The sequence below is a fragment of the Xylocopa sonorina genome, chromosome 3, assembly GCF_050948175.1.
Source record: "Xylocopa sonorina isolate GNS202 chromosome 3, iyXylSono1_principal, whole genome shotgun sequence".
Classification (NCBI taxonomy): domain Eukaryota; kingdom Metazoa; phylum Arthropoda; class Insecta; order Hymenoptera; family Apidae; genus Xylocopa; species Xylocopa sonorina.
Genome location: NC_135195.1, coordinates 10,465,936 through 10,488,771, shown reverse-complemented (window position 1 = coordinate 10,488,771; position 22,836 = coordinate 10,465,936). Strand labels below are relative to the sequence as shown.

The window sequence follows — 22,836 nt, the reverse complement described above, 5'->3', positions numbered from 1 at the left end:
TCGTACTTCAAATTAGAAACGAAGATGCTTAGTTTCTGAAAACCTGATGAAACCTGATGCATCGCAAGGACTACCAACAGAAATCCATCGTCTCCAACTGGAAATAGTCGATTTTCGCGAAGGTTCGCCATGGAGATACGTTGTTTTCCAATGAAGTTACTCGCTCGCATAAATTGACCATTGCAAAAAGAGTTACCTACGATTTGTTCAAAAATTCACTTTATATTCTGTCTCTTCGACATTCGTATGTGCACGGTTTATAAAATTTTCTTTACTGTAACTGGAGCGCATGGTACGAAAAGGAATTACCTATGATCTTGTAACAGATTCACTTTGTACTGTATTCCGTCTCTTGGAAAGTCAGCTCATCAATTTATGACTCGTGTATTTAATTGGCACGACTTTTTATTTACCTCGAAATGTATGTGTAGCTCTGTTAATTGCAAAAGCAAATCACCTCGAAATAGGGACGAGTAAAGCGATGACGCGGATTAAATTCCGACTTCGAGTTTCAAAATTATTTTCCCGCTGCTGGTATTTTTGTCTACGGCGATATTCGATAACCTGTGAACGATCTCCGTTTGTGCAGACCGGATTATACAGGGTAACAAGGCAGTGAATCGTTGAGAGGCGTGGCTTGTATTTCCGGTATCCGATGTTTACCATCTGGTGGAGGGTGGCGAGGTGTAATTGGCATTCGTGTTGCTCGATTAAAAGTGTTTCATGGCATCAGAGTATGTTATCGCCTGGTAATTTGTAGTAAATCTTCAACAGGTACGAAGCGTACAGCCGAAGGGGGTAGAAAATCCAAGGTTTCACGATTTAAACGAAGAACAGCTGTTAATTACTTCTCTACGTATTCGGCTAAATCAAAACGGAGTAAAAATCGCCGAATACAGGTAACCGGAAAGAATACGCGCCCAATATTCGAAACAATGCGCGTTATTCGCGAAATAGTCGACCACCCTCGTTAGAACCAAGGGGGTTGAAGTCGTCATTTGCACGAAACAAAAGCGACCAAAGGTCGACGCGTTGAACGGCGTATGAAAATTGACGAGGCATAACTAACCTGGCGGGGTGTCGCAGCCGACGCGGTATGCACGCCGGATGTCCCTTAGAATTCCGGTGGCGTAGACGATCGCGAGGCGTGGGCGTTATAAAAATTACACGCATCTCCATCTGCGAGCGATACCATCAATCCACAAGTCTCAGGAATAAAAGGAACACGGAATGAGTCCCGCTGTGAATCGTCCGTTGATTCACGACTGCATCCCCCGTTTTTCTGCCCGACCGCTCGCACACTCGCTCGCTCTACCGCCCTCTGTCTCCTTCACCCCCGCGTCGCACCCCGCGTCGCTGTTCTCTCTTTCCACCCCCTTTGCGCCTCTCGTTCCAGCTTCCTAGACTTGCACTTCTTTCGGGACTCGGAGAAAGAGAGATTGAAATTGCGGATTAGAATCCACCCCCGGCGAGAGATGCTCTGCCAGGGACGAATTAAAGAACCGTTCGCCCTCGCGTACAGGAAAAATGTTTTTAAACATCCACGTTTCGCATCGTTATTTTGAGGAATTGTTTTCTTGCTTTTCTTTTTGATATTATAAGTGTTTGTGATTCGGCGAGGATTCGAATTCAGGTGTTACTTTGAATAAAATGAAGAATTGGATAATTGATTGAGAGAGGGAATTCTAAAAATAACTCTGAATGTAATTAAATGTTGATACGTAGAGAAATTTGGATGCAACTGAATGAAACTTTGATTATTCGTTATACCACGAAGAAAGAATTCTCGCCCCAGCCCTGGAATCGCGCGTTACTCCGATGCCGCGACACAAGCGTCACTATCTTCCGAAAAGGGGAAGTGGAAACAGAACATTCGTCGATATGCAGACGGTTCTTCAGACAGTAATGGATCTCCAACTCATTAAAATCTCGTGATGAAATGGTATCGCAGGAAATACATTTCAGATAGGAGAGAAACGCGCGCTATCCGCCAGACAACGCTTCTTGAATATTCCAAAGCGATTTCTTTCTAGACGAATCGTTACTCCGACCGAACGCGTTCGTCTCGTGGTACAACCTTTCACACGCTCGTACTTAAAACAGAAATCCACTCACGAAAATTGAATGAATAATTTGAAACAAATTTTCTGGCCAAAGGCTATCTTGCAATCGCATAATTCTTTAACGAAACAATAAACAGATAAATCAGAATTACTACATTAATATATAGACGATATTGAATCGTATTAATTACACCAGGCGCTGTTCGAACCTTTATGACTGCATCACGTCAGAAGCACACGGCTGTTCCATTGTGTCCGAATACCATCCTCAATAATAGGGTGCGATTAATTTTAAACGAAGACCTAATACGCGGTACATGACGATTGCGTCGATGGCCATGATCAAAGCGAGCCTGTTCATCGATTAAATCACCCCTGATGCGCGGAAGCCAATTTGGTAATGAACGGCTTACCAGAAATGAATCTTGAATCGCCGGTTGGCGAACGCTCGCCTCCAGACCGGAAGTACGATCGCGCCGCGTCTAAACGAATAAAGAGGGCGACTTGCGAAAACTCGAACGATACGGCTGAGTAATTGCCCGGTCGGCAGGGGGGTATAATTAAAAATAATTACCGTTCCAACGTCCCCCTGCAGGGACAATCAATTAAATAGGTCGCGCTTACGCGATACACCTTTTCATCGTGTCCGCCAGCGATACTTTATCCTCGCTGCTGACCGCATTAGCCCTTCGCCTTGGTAATTAGTGAACTGTCAACTGTAAAAAAAATAATACAAGACATCCGAGTTTGAATTTGATTGGCGTCGATTATTTTATGGGATTTAGCCCACGAGCGGTGATAGGAAGATTGAAATTCTTTTTTTCTGGCTAGGATCGCGCGAGGGCGAACGTGAGTGATCGCGAGTGCGGCGATCTACGCGCATGTGGGATTAATATGGAACGTGTGTCACGCGATAAATCAAAAGTTTCGCGATAACGGAAACGTAGAATCCCGTGTTTGCGTGGCTGATAGGGACACGCGTGTACGTGTTGGATCTGATATCGCCGCTCGATCGTAGAATTATGCAACCTGTTATTGTCCGATAAAGATATCATCGTGGACGTGCAGACCGCAGCGTCCACGTCTGTGACTACCGTGCTAACTAATTATTCGTGATGATAATTCGTGGCTCGCGAATGTGCCTCGAGTACGTGTCTGAAACATCGAACCGCGAACGTAGATTATGCACTTGGCGATCGTAATGCCCTTTCTAGGTTCGACGTGAAAGTTCGTATAATAAGGGTGGATACGCGCGATGGCTCTCTCGCTCGAACTCATCAATCTCGCGCCTCGCGAAGCCGAGCTCTTCGGTATCGTATTTCGTATATTCACCGGGATTCGTATCGGATTCTGTAAGTCTGATATCGTCAGTGTTAAATTGCAGACACGCGCCAAGTCCCGCCGGTTTGGAAGTTATATCTGCGTCTATCCTCGCGGGCTTATGAGAGTAGGATTCCCGTTTAAATGGTCGCGCAGTGACCTTTTCAGAAACTCGATCCGTTTAATACGAATATTCCGGGCGCGATGTATCTACTAAATTTGCCACTTCGTTTATTCCGCACCAGCGCGAGCGTTATATTCAATCTCGTCGTTGAATAAAAATTTATATCCGCCCCTCCATCGTTTGCATCGTATAAATACGATACGCTGGTAATGGTAAACTTTGCAATGATTTCCCCGCTGTTTCTCGATATATCGCCGGCGCTATTTGTGGAGCCGTAGAAGAACAGTAAATGATCGACTCGCGAATCTAGCGAGTACTACTTCTAAGGATGACCGAAACGTGTCAAAGTGGATGGTGGAATGGCATTCGTGTCGCACACCGGGGAATGCCAGCCGAGAAGAGGGACAGAGAGCGGAAGAACGGCTAAGGGCAGGGGGAGGAAGAGATCGAGAAGAAGGCGGCGGAGGAAGCGATGAGGGGGAAAACTCTTAACTCGGTACCAAGTTCGACTTGAAAGGCTAGAGTTTCCGTCCTTCAGCGGCCATCGCTCTTTAAACGAGAGGCAAGAAAGATCCCCCGTTCAACTACCCGTTTCTCGGGTACGTACAACCGTTCTCGTATATACCAGAAGGAAAACCCGGGCCACGCTGTTCCATATACATGCCATCCGTGGGATACGTGACGTTTTATGACCTAACGCGGCCACTGTGTTAACACTGATTCGATTTTCCATTGCGCAACGCACAATCGTGGGACCCAACATGTTAGCCGCGCCGCTGATGAATATTAAGCAGTCGCTGCTGCAGATTCTAATCAGACAACGAAAACGCTACTTGAAATAAAATTTGTAACTTACGGAAATGAGAGTATTGTTGTGTATTGTAATTCGAAAAGTGGTTTATATTCCCTTGCTTTTCATCCTATCGTACCATGTATGATTTATTGAACCACTTTGTCGAAATACTATACTACACTCTTCTTAATAGAACTGTTAGCATGATCTTGTATTCAGTGACTTGGACTATGGTAATAGTAGCTCCAAGATCTCGTCCCACCGAAGCAATTACCCAATCAAGTAGTCAATGTCCGTCACAAGCGAGGCGTAGCCAGAACCGGACAAGACTGTTCATATTCATCGCCCAAAGGCCGACACGTTTCACTGGTATCAAGTTCAACGACCGTGTCACCCACGGTGTAAACAAATTCCCGTCCGCCAGCAGTGGGGCGCGGCAAAGTTTGCCCGCCGGCATAAATTGGAACCAATTTCAGCATTGAATGGCACGTCGCAACTTCGAACGGGCCGCGCGACCGTTTAAAACGTCTCGGCTGTACACATAGCGCTCGAGAGCCGCATTATTCGATTCCCGATGGCGGGGGCAAAATCGCGACCCGGCGACTTTCACCGCGGAAGGTATTCGCTTAGCAGTTTCGCATTTTCGCCGAGAGAGAAGAAGCAGACGCGAGATTACTCGGCGAGCGGGATATAGCGTCCTCCACTGCCGGTGGCAAGCCTCTCCCGTCCCTCAGCTCCGACTTCCCAGGGCTTCGTCCTTTCCGCGCCCATTTAAGGCACTCGTCTCTTCGACGATTCAAATTTTAATTCAATTACGACGACGAAGGCGACGCGGACGAGGACGACGAGTCCTTACCACCGTCCTATCTTCTTTCTCCACCCTACTTTTTCCTCGAGCGAGGTCTGCCACCCGGCCCCGCTATTTTTACCACCGCCAATCCCCGCGAAATCTGAATTTAATTATGACCCTTCACGTAGCCGGTTTTCCCGCCGCGGCCCTCGCACCCCGATTCGTGGCCTATCTCACTCTCGCATCTATCGTCTCTGGAGCAGTTAAGACGCGGCTTTCTTCGGCACCCTCTCCCCTCGCGTCTCTCACAACCCCTTTACCCGGAGCTCCCATCCACGAGCTGGATGATCGTAGACGAAGGTGGAAAGGCCTTAAATTTTAAAGGCCGTTTAACCCTCGCCGTCCTATCACCTATTACTTTTCGATCCTTCGTTTCTTCTTCGGCTGGCGAACCTTTCGTGCCCGATTCGACGGCGAACGCTCGATAACAGAGTTTCTCAGGATGCAACCTTGTTTCGAGCGATCTTTCACGACAGCTTTTTAAAGGGAAATCGTCAATTTTTCCTTAACACACTTTTACTTCTCTCCGATAGTTTAACGCGCATAGAATATTTTGTTTGATAGAAATTTTCATCGTCGATCGTTTACGATCTACAGCCTCGCTCAGTTTGCATGGGAAATTCTGCATTTCGCGGATACGACACACGGAACGCGATGCAAAGATATACAAGGATAAGTGGACGAGAACACGGAAGACGTTTGTTCTCGAAGATCGCTTCCCGTCTACCTTCCAATTGCCGTGGATTCTTTCAATTTGAATCGTTAGATGACGAGCAAGCGTACCCGTCGACGATCCCAACACGCACGCGACCGTGCCGCGTGGTATCGATTGATATCGTTGAATAAAATATTCTTATACAGAAATAATGACGGGGCGAATTATGAAAAGGCACAATAACGTATTCAGAGCTGGCCGTCTCTACTCTCTATCTCGAATCTTCATTAATTCCCATTTCTATTGCCCTCCCCTTCGCCGCCACAGCCGCGCGCTATCTTATTCCTGTCTCGATTATCCTTTAGAAAACATTCGCATCGACGAGCCTTTCTTCCGTTCGATTCATTCTCGAACGGGCGCCCTCGCCCATCCCCCGACCAACCCCCGCCGCTACCCGTCGCGCTTCTTTCCCGCGTTTACTCGACCCTTCGATATTCTCATTATTTCGACATCAATTCCGTTCGAGATCCCGCGGATACTAACGGCAATTAAGCTAATGCCAATTAAACAAGCCAACAACCGTTAATTAATGGTTTATATTCCGGCTTGGTCAGGACGCTTCGATACCGCCTTCTTTTAGAATGTCGCGGCGATGATTGGCGTCACGCGTGGCCTATGCGTTGTATTCGTTAATTCCATTGCGACAAACAAAACTATGTTGACCTGAATAAGCTGATAAATTAATTGGGAAATTTCATCGAGTCACACTCTCGAAATTGATTCGACGATGGTAACTTTCGAGTTATCGAACTGCTGTTTCAACAGCTGCAATATTTTCTCGTTTTCCTTAGCATGGAATTGTACATTCTACTCGCGTGCCATATTTCACTTAAATAATCGCATTAAAGTACATCTCGGGACTGGTTGCTCGCAGAAGACCCACGTTTCCGGTGCGACGCGCGAGACGGCGAGGGATGATAGCGAGGCGCGATCAATCCGACGACAGGCTACGAAAATCTGTAGAAGTCGAGGGTCCACTCGGGTAGCTCCGGCATTTGACACAGCGGGAGCAGTCGTATTCTAATTAAACGGTACAACGTCCCGATTCCAGGATGGAATTCCAAGATCGACATCGATTACCCAGCCAATTTGCGACCAACCCTCCTCCACACGCCATCCCCTGTCTCTCTCTCTCTGGCTGGCTCACGAGGCAGCCACCTACAACCATTGGCGGTTCACGATTCTTCGAATCCGTTTCGACGAGTTTCCTCGAGGAAATCCCATGAATGCTCGGTAGACGCGTCAAAGGGCCGCGCGGAAGTTAATTCTGAAACGAGACAGCACACACCGTTTGCATCGGTGGTATCGCCTTTGACGTCCAGATATAGACTTACTTAGCGAGGGAGCCGTTTCGCGCGGGCTACGTCGTTCACTGGAAATTTCAACCGGTCCCCGCTAAGTCGTTGCCTTAATAGTTCATTTGTCGTCGCGCGACGCTCGGATGGAAGCTGTCGCGAGTGCGTACAGGGTGTTGCAGGGTACGCGAACCCTGGTTACCTCGAAGTCGGACGGCGAACAGAACGGATAAACGATGGAGAACGATTGGTACCGATTCATGGGGTGCGAGACGATACGCTCAGGTAGTATCTGGCACCGTGAGTGACCTATAAATGTCATACGGACAAACGCCTGGAGATCTGAGTCGATGGCTTCGTTCGATTACGCTGGAAATGTGCGTTTCGATTCGAAAGCACTACCTTTCACTTTATTTGCGCAACGATTAGCGACGCTAATTATGAGCACGACTGAATTGGCAACGATAATCTTGACATATGAAAGCCTGGCTACAGACGTTCATATTTGATCCACGATCGGCTGGTTCGAGGGATTGCATTACCGTGACGGTGGATACGAGAGAGAGTCGCGAATGAAAAAGTTCACGTATTATGGAGCACCCTATAAGCGCGCGCCAGGGAAGCCAGCGAATAAAAGGAGACGAGGGGTGGACGATGAGAAACGGAGAGGCCCGGAGCCACTGTTTATGTCAATTTCGTACCTACGATGCATCACAAAGGAAATAAAAGGGAACAATTGCACCGTCGCTAAGTGCAATTTGCGCCTAGATATTATAAAAAGGGAAGGAAAGGCTCGTCAAGGGAGGTGGTGGTGGGAAGGGGGTGAAAAAAGTGAGAAGACGAGTGGTAACGCGAGGGGGTGGTACGGCGAAAGCGAGAGGACAGACAGAAAGAGGACTAATGGGGAGGGACAAAATGGTCGGAAGAATGCGGAGGAAAGAGGTAACTAGTACAAAACAAACGACGTACCGTTCTCCAGTGCCTGCACTGATATATTACACGGGTACACGTGCAACCCTCTGCCGTGAACGCGCGAGCGCCCCCCGGTTACCGACCGCTTTCGCCTGGTGCTTTTAGAATTCGATTATCGGACTGCCTGTAAATCAGCCATGAAAATAAACTGAAATTACGAGCCGGGGTTTTTCTGCCCGCGGAGGAATACACAATTTTAAGGAGAAGCGGCTTTTATATTAAAGAGATAAATCCGGCGTAACGAACGTATTACGTCGGGGGGCTTAGTCGCACGGCAAACGCGGAACGGGAATCGGGTGTTCAAGAGTAATCGTTTGTTTGCGAACGTTATACATCGCATCGGATTCTTTTCGTTTATTCGCGAGAAGCTCCTTTAATCTTTTTTCCCCCACGGATATCGCGCGTGTTCAGCAAATGGTCGCTAATTGTACCTCTCGGTGGACGTTATTTAAGTAACGCGTACCGTGCGTCGCTCGAAGTGACATAAACGATAAAATTGAAACGGTTATTGGCCTTGCTCGAACGATGTTTGCAGAGATTGGCGTGACTTGTGTAGTGTTTTTTGTAAAATGATTAAAGCTAGTCGAAATTATGGGAGCGACGTGCCCGGTGGAGATACGAAAGCGTCTCAAGGGCCAACTAAATTGATTCACCGGGACAATCAGTTTTGAAAGAGTATAGCAACTTGTAATGGGAGTTTCTTCCTGAGAAAGATGCTCATTATTTACTTAACTAGGTCAACGCCATGAAGCACGAGTACCTACAGTTTTATTACGAAAAGATAACTAGGAGATGCAGAAATGCTTCCACAGGAAGTTATTCTGGGAAAATAATGGGAATTGTGAAAGTTACGAGGTTTTCATCAAATCGATACGTCGAGGACCGTCTCAACTAGCAACTCTATATTTTTAAACAATTTTAGCAATTCATATCTTCCGTCGAACCTCCCTCTTTATCATTTAAGTAACAGATAGATCTCTTGGAATGTTGGATCTCTTGTCGAGTAATAAACTTGCTAATTAATCCTATAATTATATTGCGTTTATGAAACTTTCTTGTATCGCGAGAATATTTTCTGCTAAATTTTTCTGTGCTTTAAATATGACACTAAAATAGCTCTTGAATAATTCTCGCTAATTATATTATGAAAATGACAAGCAGTTCATGATTATAAGTGCAGTAAAGCTATAATACATTACTATACGGATCCATTACCATGCCACGACCAAACGAAATGCTGGTTACAACGGATAAAATAGTAATAACAACAAGAATACAAACTACAGAGAATGTTTCCTGAAAGCAACGAAAACCCTTCCTCGTACAAAACTTACAAGCCCAACGTCTCCGCTCTGCCCTACATACCCAGGCCACGCACGCACACAGCCTCGCACGCGTCCGGAAACCGCCAGCAGCCAACCGCCACCAGCCAAGTAACTGGAGCCAACATTTTCAAGGCTCGAGAACGCAACCGATATTTCAACTACGCCACATTCCCTTAAGGTCAAAACACGCGCGCGTCTCTGCCTAAGCAACGAAGAAACGACCATCGCGTGTATCCAGCAGCGCGATTCTGCCCATCCACGAAACGCACCCTTCCGCCCCTTCTAATTCGCTTCTCGCGAGGGAACGTGACCCAGGGACGGATTTGAATTCGCCGTTCCAGGTCGGCCCTTTGCGACCTGCAGCGTAGCCTCTCTTATCAGCTACAGGGTGGGAGAGAGCGAAAGGGTGGGTCGAGGCGCGAGAGAGACGCGGTTAGAGGCAAGATGCACGTGGAAGACAGAGAAAAGGAGCGTCAAGACAACAGCCTTAATAGCCGGTACAATGGGCGGATCTTCGAGTCTTTTACGTCGCACTTGACGAAACAATAGTCGAACGAGTAGAGCGCGGGCGATAGACCGGCGCTGCTGGAGGGTGTCGAGGGTGTCGAGGATGCCGAAGAGGGGCTGCTACCACCGGTAGACGACTCGGAATCCGTAGCCCCGGGTCGGGTTTTAACGACGTGCTCGGACACAGTCGTCGCATCCCTCTGCCGCCGATGCACTCCCTCTCCTCTCCTTCTGCCTCTATCCCTCTCTCTCTCTCTCTCTCCTGATCTCGTACTACTTGGCCTACCTCCATCCGTCTCTGGCGCTCGCGACTTTGCCTCGTTTCGTTTTCGTGCAACCCCCGCGACGCATCAAACTCCAAACCACCCCTGCCGTCTCTGAACACATACTCAGAGCGCCTTCCCTTTCTTTCCATACGATCTCCATCCTCTCTCTCTCTCTCTTTCTCTATCTCTTTCACGCGCTCTTCGATCCTGTTGCTCCTTTTCTCTCCGTGGAATGCTCCAACTCTCCACCACCATTCTCTTTAGTCGCAAGGTAATTCCTTCCCTCTCCGTCTTACCTCCGCATCTTCCATCCCTCGCGGCCGACTCTGTTCTTTCTCATCGTCCACCATGCCGTCCCCCCCGCTGTACACCACTTTCTCCCTCCGTTTTACCCTTTCCCACCCTGTCCAACGTCTCCGTCGTTCCTTTCAAACGGCTCAAGCTTGCCTGCGAGCTCCACCGCCGCTTAACATCAAAACTTTCGTGTCCCTCGTCACCGAACTACTCCCTCGGCTCCCGCCAGCCAATGAACACATCCTTCCGCCACCCTGTACACTGGGTGTCCAGCTTTATTACCGGCGATACGTTCGCCCTCGAAAACAAACTGTCTCGTTCGTTTCCACTTCATTCCCCCCCGTGGTTTGTGGTGGTCGTTCCGAAGGAGAGAGGAAACAGTTGGCGGTTGGTGCCATCTCTACTTCCTTCTACAATTTTCTTACTTCAACGACGACTTTGTAATTATTAAAGTGCATTAGTTAATAATGGGATATCTTTGAACGCAAGGAAACGCATTCATACCTATTTCATTGCATTACAACTTGCATTGCAACTGTCTAGGGTGCATTAATGGAGTTTCATGCATCTCTGTGCAGCTACAACAAAACTGCCAAATGTTTTGTATCAACCTTTTGACTGAGATAGAAAATTGCTCTACTAAACCGATTAAATAGATTGCTTATTTTTCTGCGAAGGCGAATAAGAAACCCCTGAAGCGGCGAATCAGAATTCCAATCGTCCGATTTAACTCCGCGGACGGATCATTGCCTCGGCTGGAAATTTCTCGGGACACGGTTGCGTATGCATAAAGAACGAAGCCGCGGAACTTTCGAAAAAACTGTATGAATATAATATGACCGGGAATCCACCGCTGCGTGCGGCGAAGAAGCTGCAGCCATCCAGCTTCTTGCAACTTTCAGCTCGGCCGCAGGAAGCGCGAGGGGACGCGGTGGAAACCGTCGCCAGAGTCGAGTGTATTTTAATAAAGTCGTTAAAACTCCGACGTTGGAATCTCTGGCAAATAACTGTGTAAAAATTGAAGAATTGAAGCGGCACGCTATTTTTCCGACCGCCGTCCCCTTCCTTATCCACTTCCACCCTCTTTTCTCCACCCCCCCCTTTTTCCTTCTTCTCCTTTATTTCTTTTCTTTTTTGCTTTCAACAAAGAGATAACGCTGCGAGGAGAAACGAAAGAAAAACGGGTCGTCGAGACTTGTTTAAGTAAGAATAAAAAATGTAGAGGAACCGGAGGAAAAGAGACAGACGCCGACACAAGGAGGATCTCCGAGGAATGAATTATACATCCCGGGCTATCCCTCTTGCGCTTGGCAGCCTGCGTGCACCAACCTGCAACGTAAGTTCCAAAGTTCCTCAAAGATGCAACGATTGCAAAACGTCCTACCCCCCTTTTTCCCCTGCTTTTTTCTTCTACGTACGCGCTGATACCCGCGTGCCGCCCAACCCCTCGGTCCGCCCTCGACTGTGGCGGCGGCTCGTACAGGAAACCTAGAGACGGTACATCCGGCGACGTGGAAGACGGTCGCGCGCAATATGCGGGACGTAAAGCGCGATAAATTTTCGGCGAACCGCCACAAAGGATCAGCGTAACGAGTGTACGCGTACCATTCTCAAAGCGTCACGAAGACTAGATTACACGCGGAAATTCGGTTTCGCGTGGATATTAAATTTCGAAATAAATTTGTCTATAGGTGAGCCTCGCGGTTACCTCCGGCTGAAAGACTGAATTCGCGTTCGCCGGTTCTACGGTTAATGGAATTCATTTCCGCGTTCGTTGGATGTTAATGTATAAACACCGAGGAGAATTAATTAAATTTATTTTCGAGGATCGTTCGTTTCATTCAAATATTGTCAATACTTTATTACCGTCTACCATTTCTTTCGAGTTGATGAGAAATAGATTTTTCGCTGGAAAGTAACGGAAGTCGCAGTTAAAACAGAGCAACAGAGTCGATACATCCTTTAAAAATCCCTTCATAAAATATCAAAATATTTTCTTCCGCAATAACCGTAAAGTGGAACGATAAAAAAGGATGCTGTATTAAATTCTGCGGAATTTTGTTATCGAACCGCGGCACGGGATTGGCAAAAATATTTCGCTCAGCTATTCAGAGGACTCCGCGGGACGCGGGTCGGGAACGGGAGATTCAAAACTGATCGCGAGTGATTTACAATTCGACGCAGCTAATGCACGCACGCTGCCGGGGGTAGAATTTCGAGTCGTTACACGCCGCGAGCTTCAACGCCGATGTGTATCGCGTTAAAAAGTTTCCGGCTAGCTCGATCCGCGGAATCGTTATGCATCGTCCAGCTTCTGGTTCATTCTTCGCGGCCCCAGCGTCTACATATTTCAACCGACGGTCACAATGAACGACCGTGGTGCTCGCGGATCGCGTTTGTGGCTCGAAAAGGATTACATCGCGGCTACGATGCTGAAACTTTAATCTCTATCGTATGTGAAATCATGAATTATTCGGCCGCCCGTTTAAATTATGCGCGATGCTCCTAGTAACGGAAACATACTCGCGATTTATTAATATTCCGCTAGCGGTGGGTGTCATTAATGATTTAAGTTTGATCCCCGATCCCGCGTGTTTCACAAGGAATTGTGTAAGGTACGTCGAACCGGTGTAAACGATTTACGATGCAATTTCGATACTTGGTATTACCACGATAAACTATTCACAAACAAACACGAAATCGGTAAACAATTTTGCATTGCATACAGGAATATTCAATTTTAATATTTCAGCAATTTTAGTCGCTTTATCGCGCTATAGTTGATGAAATACTTAAATTTAATTACGAATAAAATAATTGTTGGATACTTCCCTGGAGGTCCATTGCAAAATTTCAAGAAAATTCAGATTTTCCAGACACCGTAGTCTCCTCGCAACGGATGTTCGAACCTAATCGATGGAACGGATTCACGATAACGACCTAATGTTTCGAACGAAATTAAAAACTCGCGTGTTTTGATAAAAACGTCTACCAGCGAAGCGGGGATAATCGTTTAAATCGAAAGGGTGAGGAATTTTTGAATGAACGGAAACTTGAATAAATTAAACGCGGAACAGTGTCGAACGCGCGGCAAACTTTCCGCCGCGTCGTTTAAATTAATAACGTGTCTCGTAAAGGGAGGGCGACAATTCCCGAGGGTAAACACGACCGCGGTCGTTCGCGCGGTGTACACAAAATATCGTACGACGGCCCAGTCTTCGAACGCGACGCCGCGCGAACGCAACAATCGCCAAGCATAATACTCGCGGCCTTTTATTCCGTCTAAGCACCTACGCCCACGTCTGCGCCCCTTCGCCGATCGGGCTCCAGCGCCGCGCGAGAGAGCACGCGTTACAAAGCCCGACAAAAATCGTGCTAGGGTTGTAACAATATGAGAAATGGGGGAAGAAACGGGTGGAAACGGAAACAGAGGCGACACGCGGATCGGATCAACGAGCCATGCGACATTTTTTTCCCCACCTTTCATCGAAATAACGGGCTGGAAAAAGAACACGAACTGGAACCATAGCAGACCGGTCCTCGCCTACCCCCTTCCCGTTATTTAATACCGTTTACGGTCTTTCGATCATTTTTACTCACTCGAGTTTCCCCTCTTCTCGAAAACCTCGTTTTGAGACGTATATACGCAATTCTTTTCTGTTATTTTGTTCCATAACATTTAGACGGTCCTACGATACGAAAAGATTGATGACACAAGTGATCCAATTGCTACACGTTTCATTTTTCTACAATTGATACTGCGTTTACCCTAGACAGAAGCCCTTTAACGTGAACCAGCGAGCCATTCTACCTTCCTGACCAGAGAGACCAGAAGAGAAATCCCTCGAACCGTAGCAGAAATCCCTCCTCGACTCGAACATCTCGAACAAGACCAACACGCATTAGCTACCTCTGTAACAACCCTCCTAACAATAACTAAGACAATACCAAAAAAAAAACACAAATGAAAAAGGAAGGACAAAAAAAAGAAGAAACCAGGGAATAAGAGAGAGAGAGAGAGGGAGGGAGGGGAATAAAAGGATACGAGGAAGGGAAAACGGACAAAAGTGTAACGCATCGCGAGCACATCTTCGAATGGTAGATGCGTGCAACGGCCGCGCACCGTGCGTCCTCCCTTTCATTCTTTATGGCACCTGCAGCTACCCTTTCCAACCCCTACGACACGGGCAGCCAGCGGGAACGAGAGGACGGCCGACTGGCAAGGGTGGAAGCAGGACAACACGGTGGGCTACGTGGAGAGGGATGAACGCATGCGCGCGAGTACTCGCGGGGGTTCCCCGGCACGATCAGTCGTGGCCGGCGGTGCCGGAGGCCAAAGACTTTCGCGAGGGTGGACGCGCCGCGTTTTCTGCCGGACCTCTTTTGCCTCTATCTGCGACCGATCTGTTCCCCGCCTCGCCTCACTATACACCGTCGATTCAACCGTCGCGACGCCTCTGGCCACGCACGTATGACCCTGCACCGCCGCCGCGTGCACTTTCGCGGTCGGCTGCACCACCGTCGACTTCGCCGCCACGACGCACCGATCGGCTCGCGCGCGACAACAACCCCAGCCGCGGATCGCTGATCTCGCCGTGCTCCTCGCGTGTACCAACCGTTTACGTGACGTCGAACGAGCAGTGGGACATCCTGTGACCTACGCTGACGACGATCAAGACGCTCGCCTTCTTCCGCTGGGTGCGAGGTAGATCGACGTCCAAGGACACCGCGAATCGAAACCATGCTGGCTCGCTGCCTAATCTTCGTGGGTAAGTCTTGTGTGCTCCGCAACTCTTTACCGCCGCGTGTGCCGTGTCGTTGACTTTGCGATCGCGATCAGAAGTGAAGATTGTTGACGTGGACCGGAGAGACGAGGTCGGCGAAAAAGGCGCGATGTCACTGATCGCCTTGAGTCGAGGGTTGGTTTCTTCGAGGGGGTTTGCATGTTAATTGATAAGCTTTGATCGTTGGGTCTAACGCGTATCTACGTCGACGTGGCGAATTAAGGAGCTACCCCTAACTGAAATCTAACGAGCCTCGTGTAATCTCAGGATCAGATCGACGAAAAAAGGCGCGATTCGAGAACGTTTCATCGTTCATCCCATTTCATCGTTATTCATTTTCGATGCGAATGCACTAATGTGATGGATGAGAGAACACAGTCATCTGACGATTATCTCTGACAGAAGTTTAATGGTCCTCGCGTGGTCCATGAGCAAGTTTCACAGTGGACACGCGACGAAACTCTCGTTCGAAGTTAGTTTTTTCGAAATTTCCATTTAAAGTTTATCATCCCGTTGTAGAGAGCGATCGTTGGCAGTTGACTGGAACATTTAAGATACACAGACTGTTTTCGCTGTTTCTCCCATTCCTGTTTCTCATTTTGAATGCGGACGCACCGTTGTGGCGGATGAAAGGGCTGAACCGATCTCACGGCTATTTCTGACAGAATTCTCTGGCGCGTAAAATTAGCGCGAGCAAAAGGAAGAAAGAAGGTTGGAGGCTTCAGCGGCAGTTCCGGGTGCTACAGTGCTATTTCGGGAAAACGAGCACCTTCCACGTCGTGGAAACAATTACGAGTTCGCCCTCATCGCCGCCCAGCGCACACGTACGCGTTTCAACCCCTTCACCGCCCCCTCTCGCGCAGTATATTCCGAAAAGTTCTCGCACGGTACCTGGCCTACCATTCGGAACAAGATAACGTCGAGCACGTGACACCCGTGTAAATCTAATTTACGCGAAACACCGCCGAGGAATCTGTGCCGCCCACCCCCTCATCGAACGGACGTATGAAAGGACCAGTTCACGCTGCATGCCCAACTTTCGTGCATGAATGCCCGCCTCGGACACCGGTGACTGAGTCATGCGTGAAAACGTTTCGTACGAGTGCGATACACTTGTCCCTGTTCCTGGACGCGCCCCTTTCATCCCTGCCGTCCGTACGTGACTTCTCAAAACAAACTCTACGTCGAATAATTTTCGTACTACCCCAGTGACGTGATCTTCTCAATTTTCAATCGACGATGGGTGAGTTAGGGATCAAAGTATCATTCGATTTCAGAATTTATGCGAGTTATTAAAAAATAATTAGTCAATCGAGGAGAATTTACGAAGAAATATTCTGATAGAATTTCAATTTTATTTAAATCTTCGTCGATGTAAAATGTATATCCAATGAACAAGTCGTTCATCGAAGTAATTCTTGATCGACTATAAAATCGAACTTCCAATGTCCCTGAAATTTTCTTGAAGGACAATGGCGTTCATTGAAGAAGGAACCAATCTGTTCGAGTACTTACATCGCAGCCTCGTGAAAGGAGCAATAATTGCTGGACGGTAGAGCGGTCACGAACAAGGCCCCATTTAAGTTCGATTCGAAAATCCCGGCACAATCGCAAGACGGTTAACGAAGTACGTCTCCTTCCGTTTCTCCTTCTGGAGGTTATAAAAATTCTCGATCGTCCTCGGTGCCCGTGTGCTCGCGTGTTCGAGGAATATCTCTCGGAAATTTGCCCGGTGAAAAAGTCTCGTTAGAGGGAAAACCTCCCCTCTAGTACCCGGCAAAAAAGGTAGACTGTAATTTTATTCCAGAGAGCGCGCGCGCGCGCGCGCGTACACCGCCGCCGCCGCTCTGAAGTGTACCATTTTCATTCCAAAATTTGCGTTGGTGAAAGACGTGGAAAGAGAGGCGAGCGCGTTTGGCCGTTGCACACAGACACGCGTGCTTGAACCAAGAATTAACTGCGATTCATATCCCATGAAACGAAAGGTAAAAGGGGAGATATGTACGGGATGGAAGGGTAGGCGGTCGAATTCGGTAGAGGCAACACGAAAACGGTCCGCGAGTGAAAAGGTTAAGTCATTCTTCCATAATTTCCGTTTAACCGTTTTGTACTTTTTAGTGGACAGCGGGAAAGTTGAGAGAGGATAGAAAAGGGGCGAGGTCGAAGAGAAACGATAGCCATGGCTCGTGTATCGTTTATCCGTCACGTTTAATAAGCTAGAGATTTGTTTCATCCCCTAAACATCGCGTGTGCTTAACGCTTTGTTCGTTTCGCATTTTCCACGTCGATACCTACCAATAACTCGCGCAAGGCATTAACGCGACAGTAGCTAAGAGAAGGAGGAAGAAAAAAAAGAAATGAAAGACGAAGATCCGAAAAGGACGCGGTAGCCGCGGCTGAGCGCGAACGATTCGCTTTCGCATCAACGTCCACAAAGAGCTACATCGTCTTATTTGCGTTGAGAAGAACAATACGTTTGTCTGGACGAGGACGAGGCGACATCGTTCAGACAATGAAGAACGTCGATAATGATCGCGACGCATCTTAAGACCTCTCTCGTTAACGTTCTCCAGGTTCTTTCGCTTCCTCCAGGAAGCTCTCTCTGTACTTCCCTGAAGGAGCACCCGCCCGCCCGCCGTTTCGCACTAATTGCGGACAATTCCAGACTTTAAATCTCTCGAATCTCGAAAGCCTTTAATCTCGACGGCCAAGCCTTAACGACGTCGCCGTGTTTCGTAGAGCGACAGTTTGAAATTTAAGCGCTCGAGGGGGCGGAACAGACACCCTTAATAAGGTTCCTCGACCGTCTCATCCTTCAACCGCCTCGGCTACCCTCTGTCTCTTTCCCGTCCATCTCCGTTGGGATGGGCTGTTTCCAGCCTTGCCCACCTCCCATTTCTTCCTCGTTCACCTGACCTCGGTTGGTTGTGTGCCAGGGAGTCGCACAGGCGACGGCGTTAATGGAATATTTTAATGGCTAAGCAAACCCTTGATCAACCTTTGTTCGCTAACAGCGCATTGTGCGAAATTAGGGATAAGCAGATAAGGTGTACGCTCGACGTCTTGCCGCTGTGACGCGAGACAAGGGTGTCCTAGGGAGGCGCGGCTACGGTCAGGGTGAGACACAGTAGCGCCTGACAGCTGAGCGTGTTACGCATTCCCTGTGGTGACTTGCGATGCATCCTAGCTATCGCTCATAAATAATCCGAGGACTTCGAAAGTCGACGTGGATGTTGGTTCAATTATTTAGACTGGAGACATGACTTCGACGCGGCTAATTTAAAATGGAAACGTTGTTCAGCCTTTTGGCGAAGGTATCGTGGGAGTAAGTCGTTGGAGGCTTAATAAGTCAGGGCCAGTGACTTGGTTAGAGCAGAGAATTATAATAACGGGGATGAGAGAAGGCATTTGCTGCCAGAGGACACTCTTTATGTATATCGTACTGACTGTAATTACCCTGTGCTTTTAGACTCCTATTGGAAATTCAACTTAATGACCATTTTGTTTTGCGATTAACAAGTATCCAATAACTTATGGACAGAAGAGTCTGCACTTGCTTTGGAAAATAAAGATAGTAAAGAGCAGAAAATCTCTGCGCTGTAGCGAAATCCTCTATTAATTATTATAAAAGGAGGATGGCCAACGTGCTCGAGCATTCACTTTGCTTCAAAGTTTTGAAGTAAGCGCTGCTCCTCGCAGTCCTCTTACCAGAAGGCACTCTCGTCTCTCCCGCTACTCCGGCAAAAATGTTCCTATTCTTTAAGACAAAGCAACGTCGAGAATTTGTCGTTTCCTAATCCCCGTCCGTAACTTTTTTTCGGGGGCTTCAATCTTATATGAGACCTCCAGTCGTTAGTCATCCTTGGGCAGCTAGATTGGGCAGTAGTTAAGATAAATCGTGGCTTCGAATCCCACTGTTGAAGGGTTGAAACCACTCTGCCAAAATAGTGGCTGTTGTTTATTCTTTTTGAAATATCACATCAAATTGCTTTCAAGCTTCAAGAGATGCGGAGGTCCTTTAAAATTCCTCCAGCCTTTCAAGTACATCTCGAACTTAAATAACAAGAAATATAGCATCTGATATCTGGTTCAAACGTAGAGGAAAGAATCGCGAGGAACGGGTTGAAATACAGCGCGGACAGATAAGAAAAAAAGCGATTCAAATTTTTTGCATGGCGGACGGAAACGGAAAGATGCGATCGCGTAGAAGGAGCATCGGAGGTACGAAAAAGAAGATACAAACGGATTAAAGAATGCACACAGGGAAACGAATGCGTTTTTAATATTTTATACGCGATGCGACAAAAACGGAAAATCCATCTCTTCCGCGTATTTACCATAGCTTACACCGTGCACAATCGCGCAAAGAATACACGATCGAATTTATCGTATGTCAGCGAAAGAAGTAACGAAACTATAAATTTGTTATCACGCGGGATAGAAGAAGTACAACGACAAATTCAATCTGCCATAACCGAATGACGAAAGAATGAAATGCCAACGTTAATTAAACAATAAACCGTGAACCTCGAATCGCTCGTACGACGTATTACAGATCAGCATAAACCGGAGGATCGAAAGAGATTGCTCGAGACTGTAGAAGCGAGTTCTCCACGGGAAACAGGAAAATTGCAAGCCGCGAGTCGGACTGACGCGCGAATCGATGCGAAACTAAATTTGAAATGTTCATCGGCAACACTCGTGGAAAGTTACTTCTCGAATGCGCCGAGAAGTTACCCGTCCGAAACGAAACTCCGAAACTCCCGGCGCCCCTGCTTGTCAGCGGCCGTCAGGCGAGCGGAGGTCGCAAAAATCCGCGTTTCCAAATATCCTACATAATTATACACGCGGAGTCGCGTAATTAAAGTTTCGCAGCCGTTTCTCCGTTTCCCAGCCCACTCGCTCGCCCCCCCCCCCCCCCCCCCAATTTGTATCGTTCGGCTAGGTTCATTCTCCCGAACGGCATCAATCTCCTCGTTAAAAGAGGCCGGGAGAACGAGAGAAGTATCGATCGCGGTTTATCGCGAGACGTCAAGCGGGAAGGTCGTTGTCGAAAAAACAAAGCGAATCCGGTGGAACGCAAATAGCTTAATACTCTGTCTGCGGTGAATAAAAAAGCGGGGAAACGGCACAGGACGCGCGCGTAGCCTCGGCGAGTGCTGTCAGTCACTGTGAAAATTATCGCTCAAGTATACCCGCGGTTTGTACACGGATCCCTAGACAGTCTGAAGGGCTGCTCGGTGAGACGGGGACGAGACACGCGGCGAAGATACACCCGTCTCGTTCCCCCCTCGTCGACCCCTCCGCCGTTCTCACCCTCTCTTTCGCGTTTCTCTTCGGTTCCCTCCGATTATGTGGATAATACCAGGCAACGTGACGGGCCTAAGCGCGCGTCCCAATGGGCCGACCCTAACTTATTCGTTATGAATATAAACTCCGGCTGAACTGATTCGTACCGCTGCGTTTACACTCGAAACTACCACTTACGGTTACGAGCACCCTCGTCATCGGCCGGAAAGGACATCTCGCGTAGCGAGCGTGTTCCGAACTTTCACGCTTATCGCGCCCCCGTTTACGACCGTTCGAATCGTTCAATTTTTCGTTTACCCTCCTTTTTTTCGCGGTTACATGTCTGAAATATATATGCATCTCGATTTTGCAATTGGTTTTCGTTCGACTCTTTCGATAGGAACAAGGATTTGTAATGTTTCTGAATAAGTTCTCTTTCGATGGTGATTTAAATCTGACAAAGGGGATGGAAACGTGCAGAGGCAATTATCGCGTTGAGTTGGAACTCTGTGAATGTATTATAAAAGATCGGAGGTCCTCGTACAAAGTGGGCATTAAAAGCGTTACCGCGGCCTCGTACGTAACACCCCATTGTAAGCCGCCATTTATATTTCTTTCCTTGTTATCCTAGAATCCGTGCAATCATTGCATTCCTTTGTCGAATAGCGAAAGATTGGGGGAGAGGGCTGGTGGCATGCTTTCAGTCAGACGTTCGTGAATCGAATTACAGACAGCGTTTCTGACCGAATTCAATTCGATGTATTCGTGTTTAGTAAAAGCGCGCTCAATTTGCTTCCGGTTATATTATCGTCTCGAACCCCTCTACCAATTCGTGCTTAATACCAGTTCAAACATTTAGACGTACATTTTGCTACCTCAGAAAAACTTCCCAATACTCGTTCTATCTTGGCAATTTAATTTCGGTAAGTGTACAATTTAATTAAACGCGATCGTTTTATCGGGTCTTCGATGAAAACAATTTCGCTCGATTCCCGATCGACCTACAAATAAAACAGTTTATAACGTTAAAAATGTTCTGTAAAATGCTGTAATTTAAATATAAGTTTTTAAAACATTAATCATTAACTTATCTCCGCGGAAGATAAGATGGCGTCTCTTAGCAGGTAACAGAAGAAAGTTCGAAACTTAGCTCGTTAAATGTGTATTAAGAAGAAAACGCTTTGCAAATATCTTTTGCAACCCTCTTACAGAACTTTTTCCTCACCAGACGGACGCGTCCTTACTGAACCGAGTCAGCTTTACATTTTCTTCGAATTATCTTCCACATTTGTTTTCAGTTTAACTCCGTTACCGCTTTCTTTCACTCTGCTCACAAATGTACACTGTATTATCTCACTCGAGGCAGTCGCTACGCGTCTTTGTCGTATTCGATTAAAGACACGTTATAAGTACGTTTCCATTATAAAGTACAACGCGATAACCTGCAGGTAAATGCCTATTTTTTCTGTTCAGGTTAATATCCAGCCGCGTTCAGTACCACCTTTCGTCCATCGTTCATTTAAACGGTTACAGTCGACCTCAGAACTTCAGAAGCCCTTCAATTTCATATATTTAATAAGAAATCTGAGATTTTTATGTCTCGTGGACATTGATACACTTCTTGATTAAATTACAAATAACGTAACGTTCACAGAATACTTTCTAATATTCAAATATCTATATTTCCACGTTTAACGATGCAAAATGTGCCAAAGAGGTTGATCTGTTCCTTTAACATTAAAACTTTTCTAGTACCGCATGGAAATTCTTCCAACCGGTTGTACACCTTGAATTTCCTTCTTTCTTCTCGATACTGGCGCTAGCAAGAAACTTTTATGCTCACAATTACGACTCGTAATATCTTCCCTCCTGACCCCCAGCGACCTCGCCCCCCGCGACCACATTTCGTCTGTAATTTTATTCGTTTCGCTCCATTCGTTCGCTCCAATCTCGAGGAGCTCGTTTCAATTTACCTCGCGGCGTTGAAAAAATAAAGGACGGATATATGCATAACTGTTTGTCTATCAGACCGGGTAAAATAGAAGAAAAACACGGCCGGGGTAAATGAGATTTTCAAACGGTCCGCAACGTACGAAGCTCATCCGCGACAGATGTTTCTGTTCTTATTCCCTCGGTTCCGTCCCGGCCATCCCTTGTTTTCGTTACCCCCGTCTCGCGCGGGCACTGAAAAATTTTCAATATCCTTGATATTACTCGCGTTTATGCAGAAAATCACTTT

The 22,836-nt window shown here is 47.3% G+C and overlaps 1 protein-coding gene across 13 annotated transcripts in view; it reads left to right on the top strand.

Moving 5' to 3' along the window:
- Positions 1 to 15,241: 15,241 nt before the first annotated feature.
- Positions 15,242 to 22,836, top strand: part of Dscam2 (Down syndrome cell adhesion molecule 2) — a 95,267-nt gene continuing 87,672 nt past the window's right edge. For all 13 annotated transcript variants that reach the window (XR_013103135.1, XR_013103134.1, XM_076910941.1 and 10 more), the window contains exon 1: positions 15,242 to 15,293. Coding sequence is in view for 11 of the 13 variants with exons in the window: in XM_076910941.1 (XP_076767056.1) it covers positions 15,266 to 15,293 (28 nt within the window). In the remaining 2 variants the exon portion in view is untranslated. The remainder of the gene's footprint in view (positions 15,294 to 22,836) is intronic.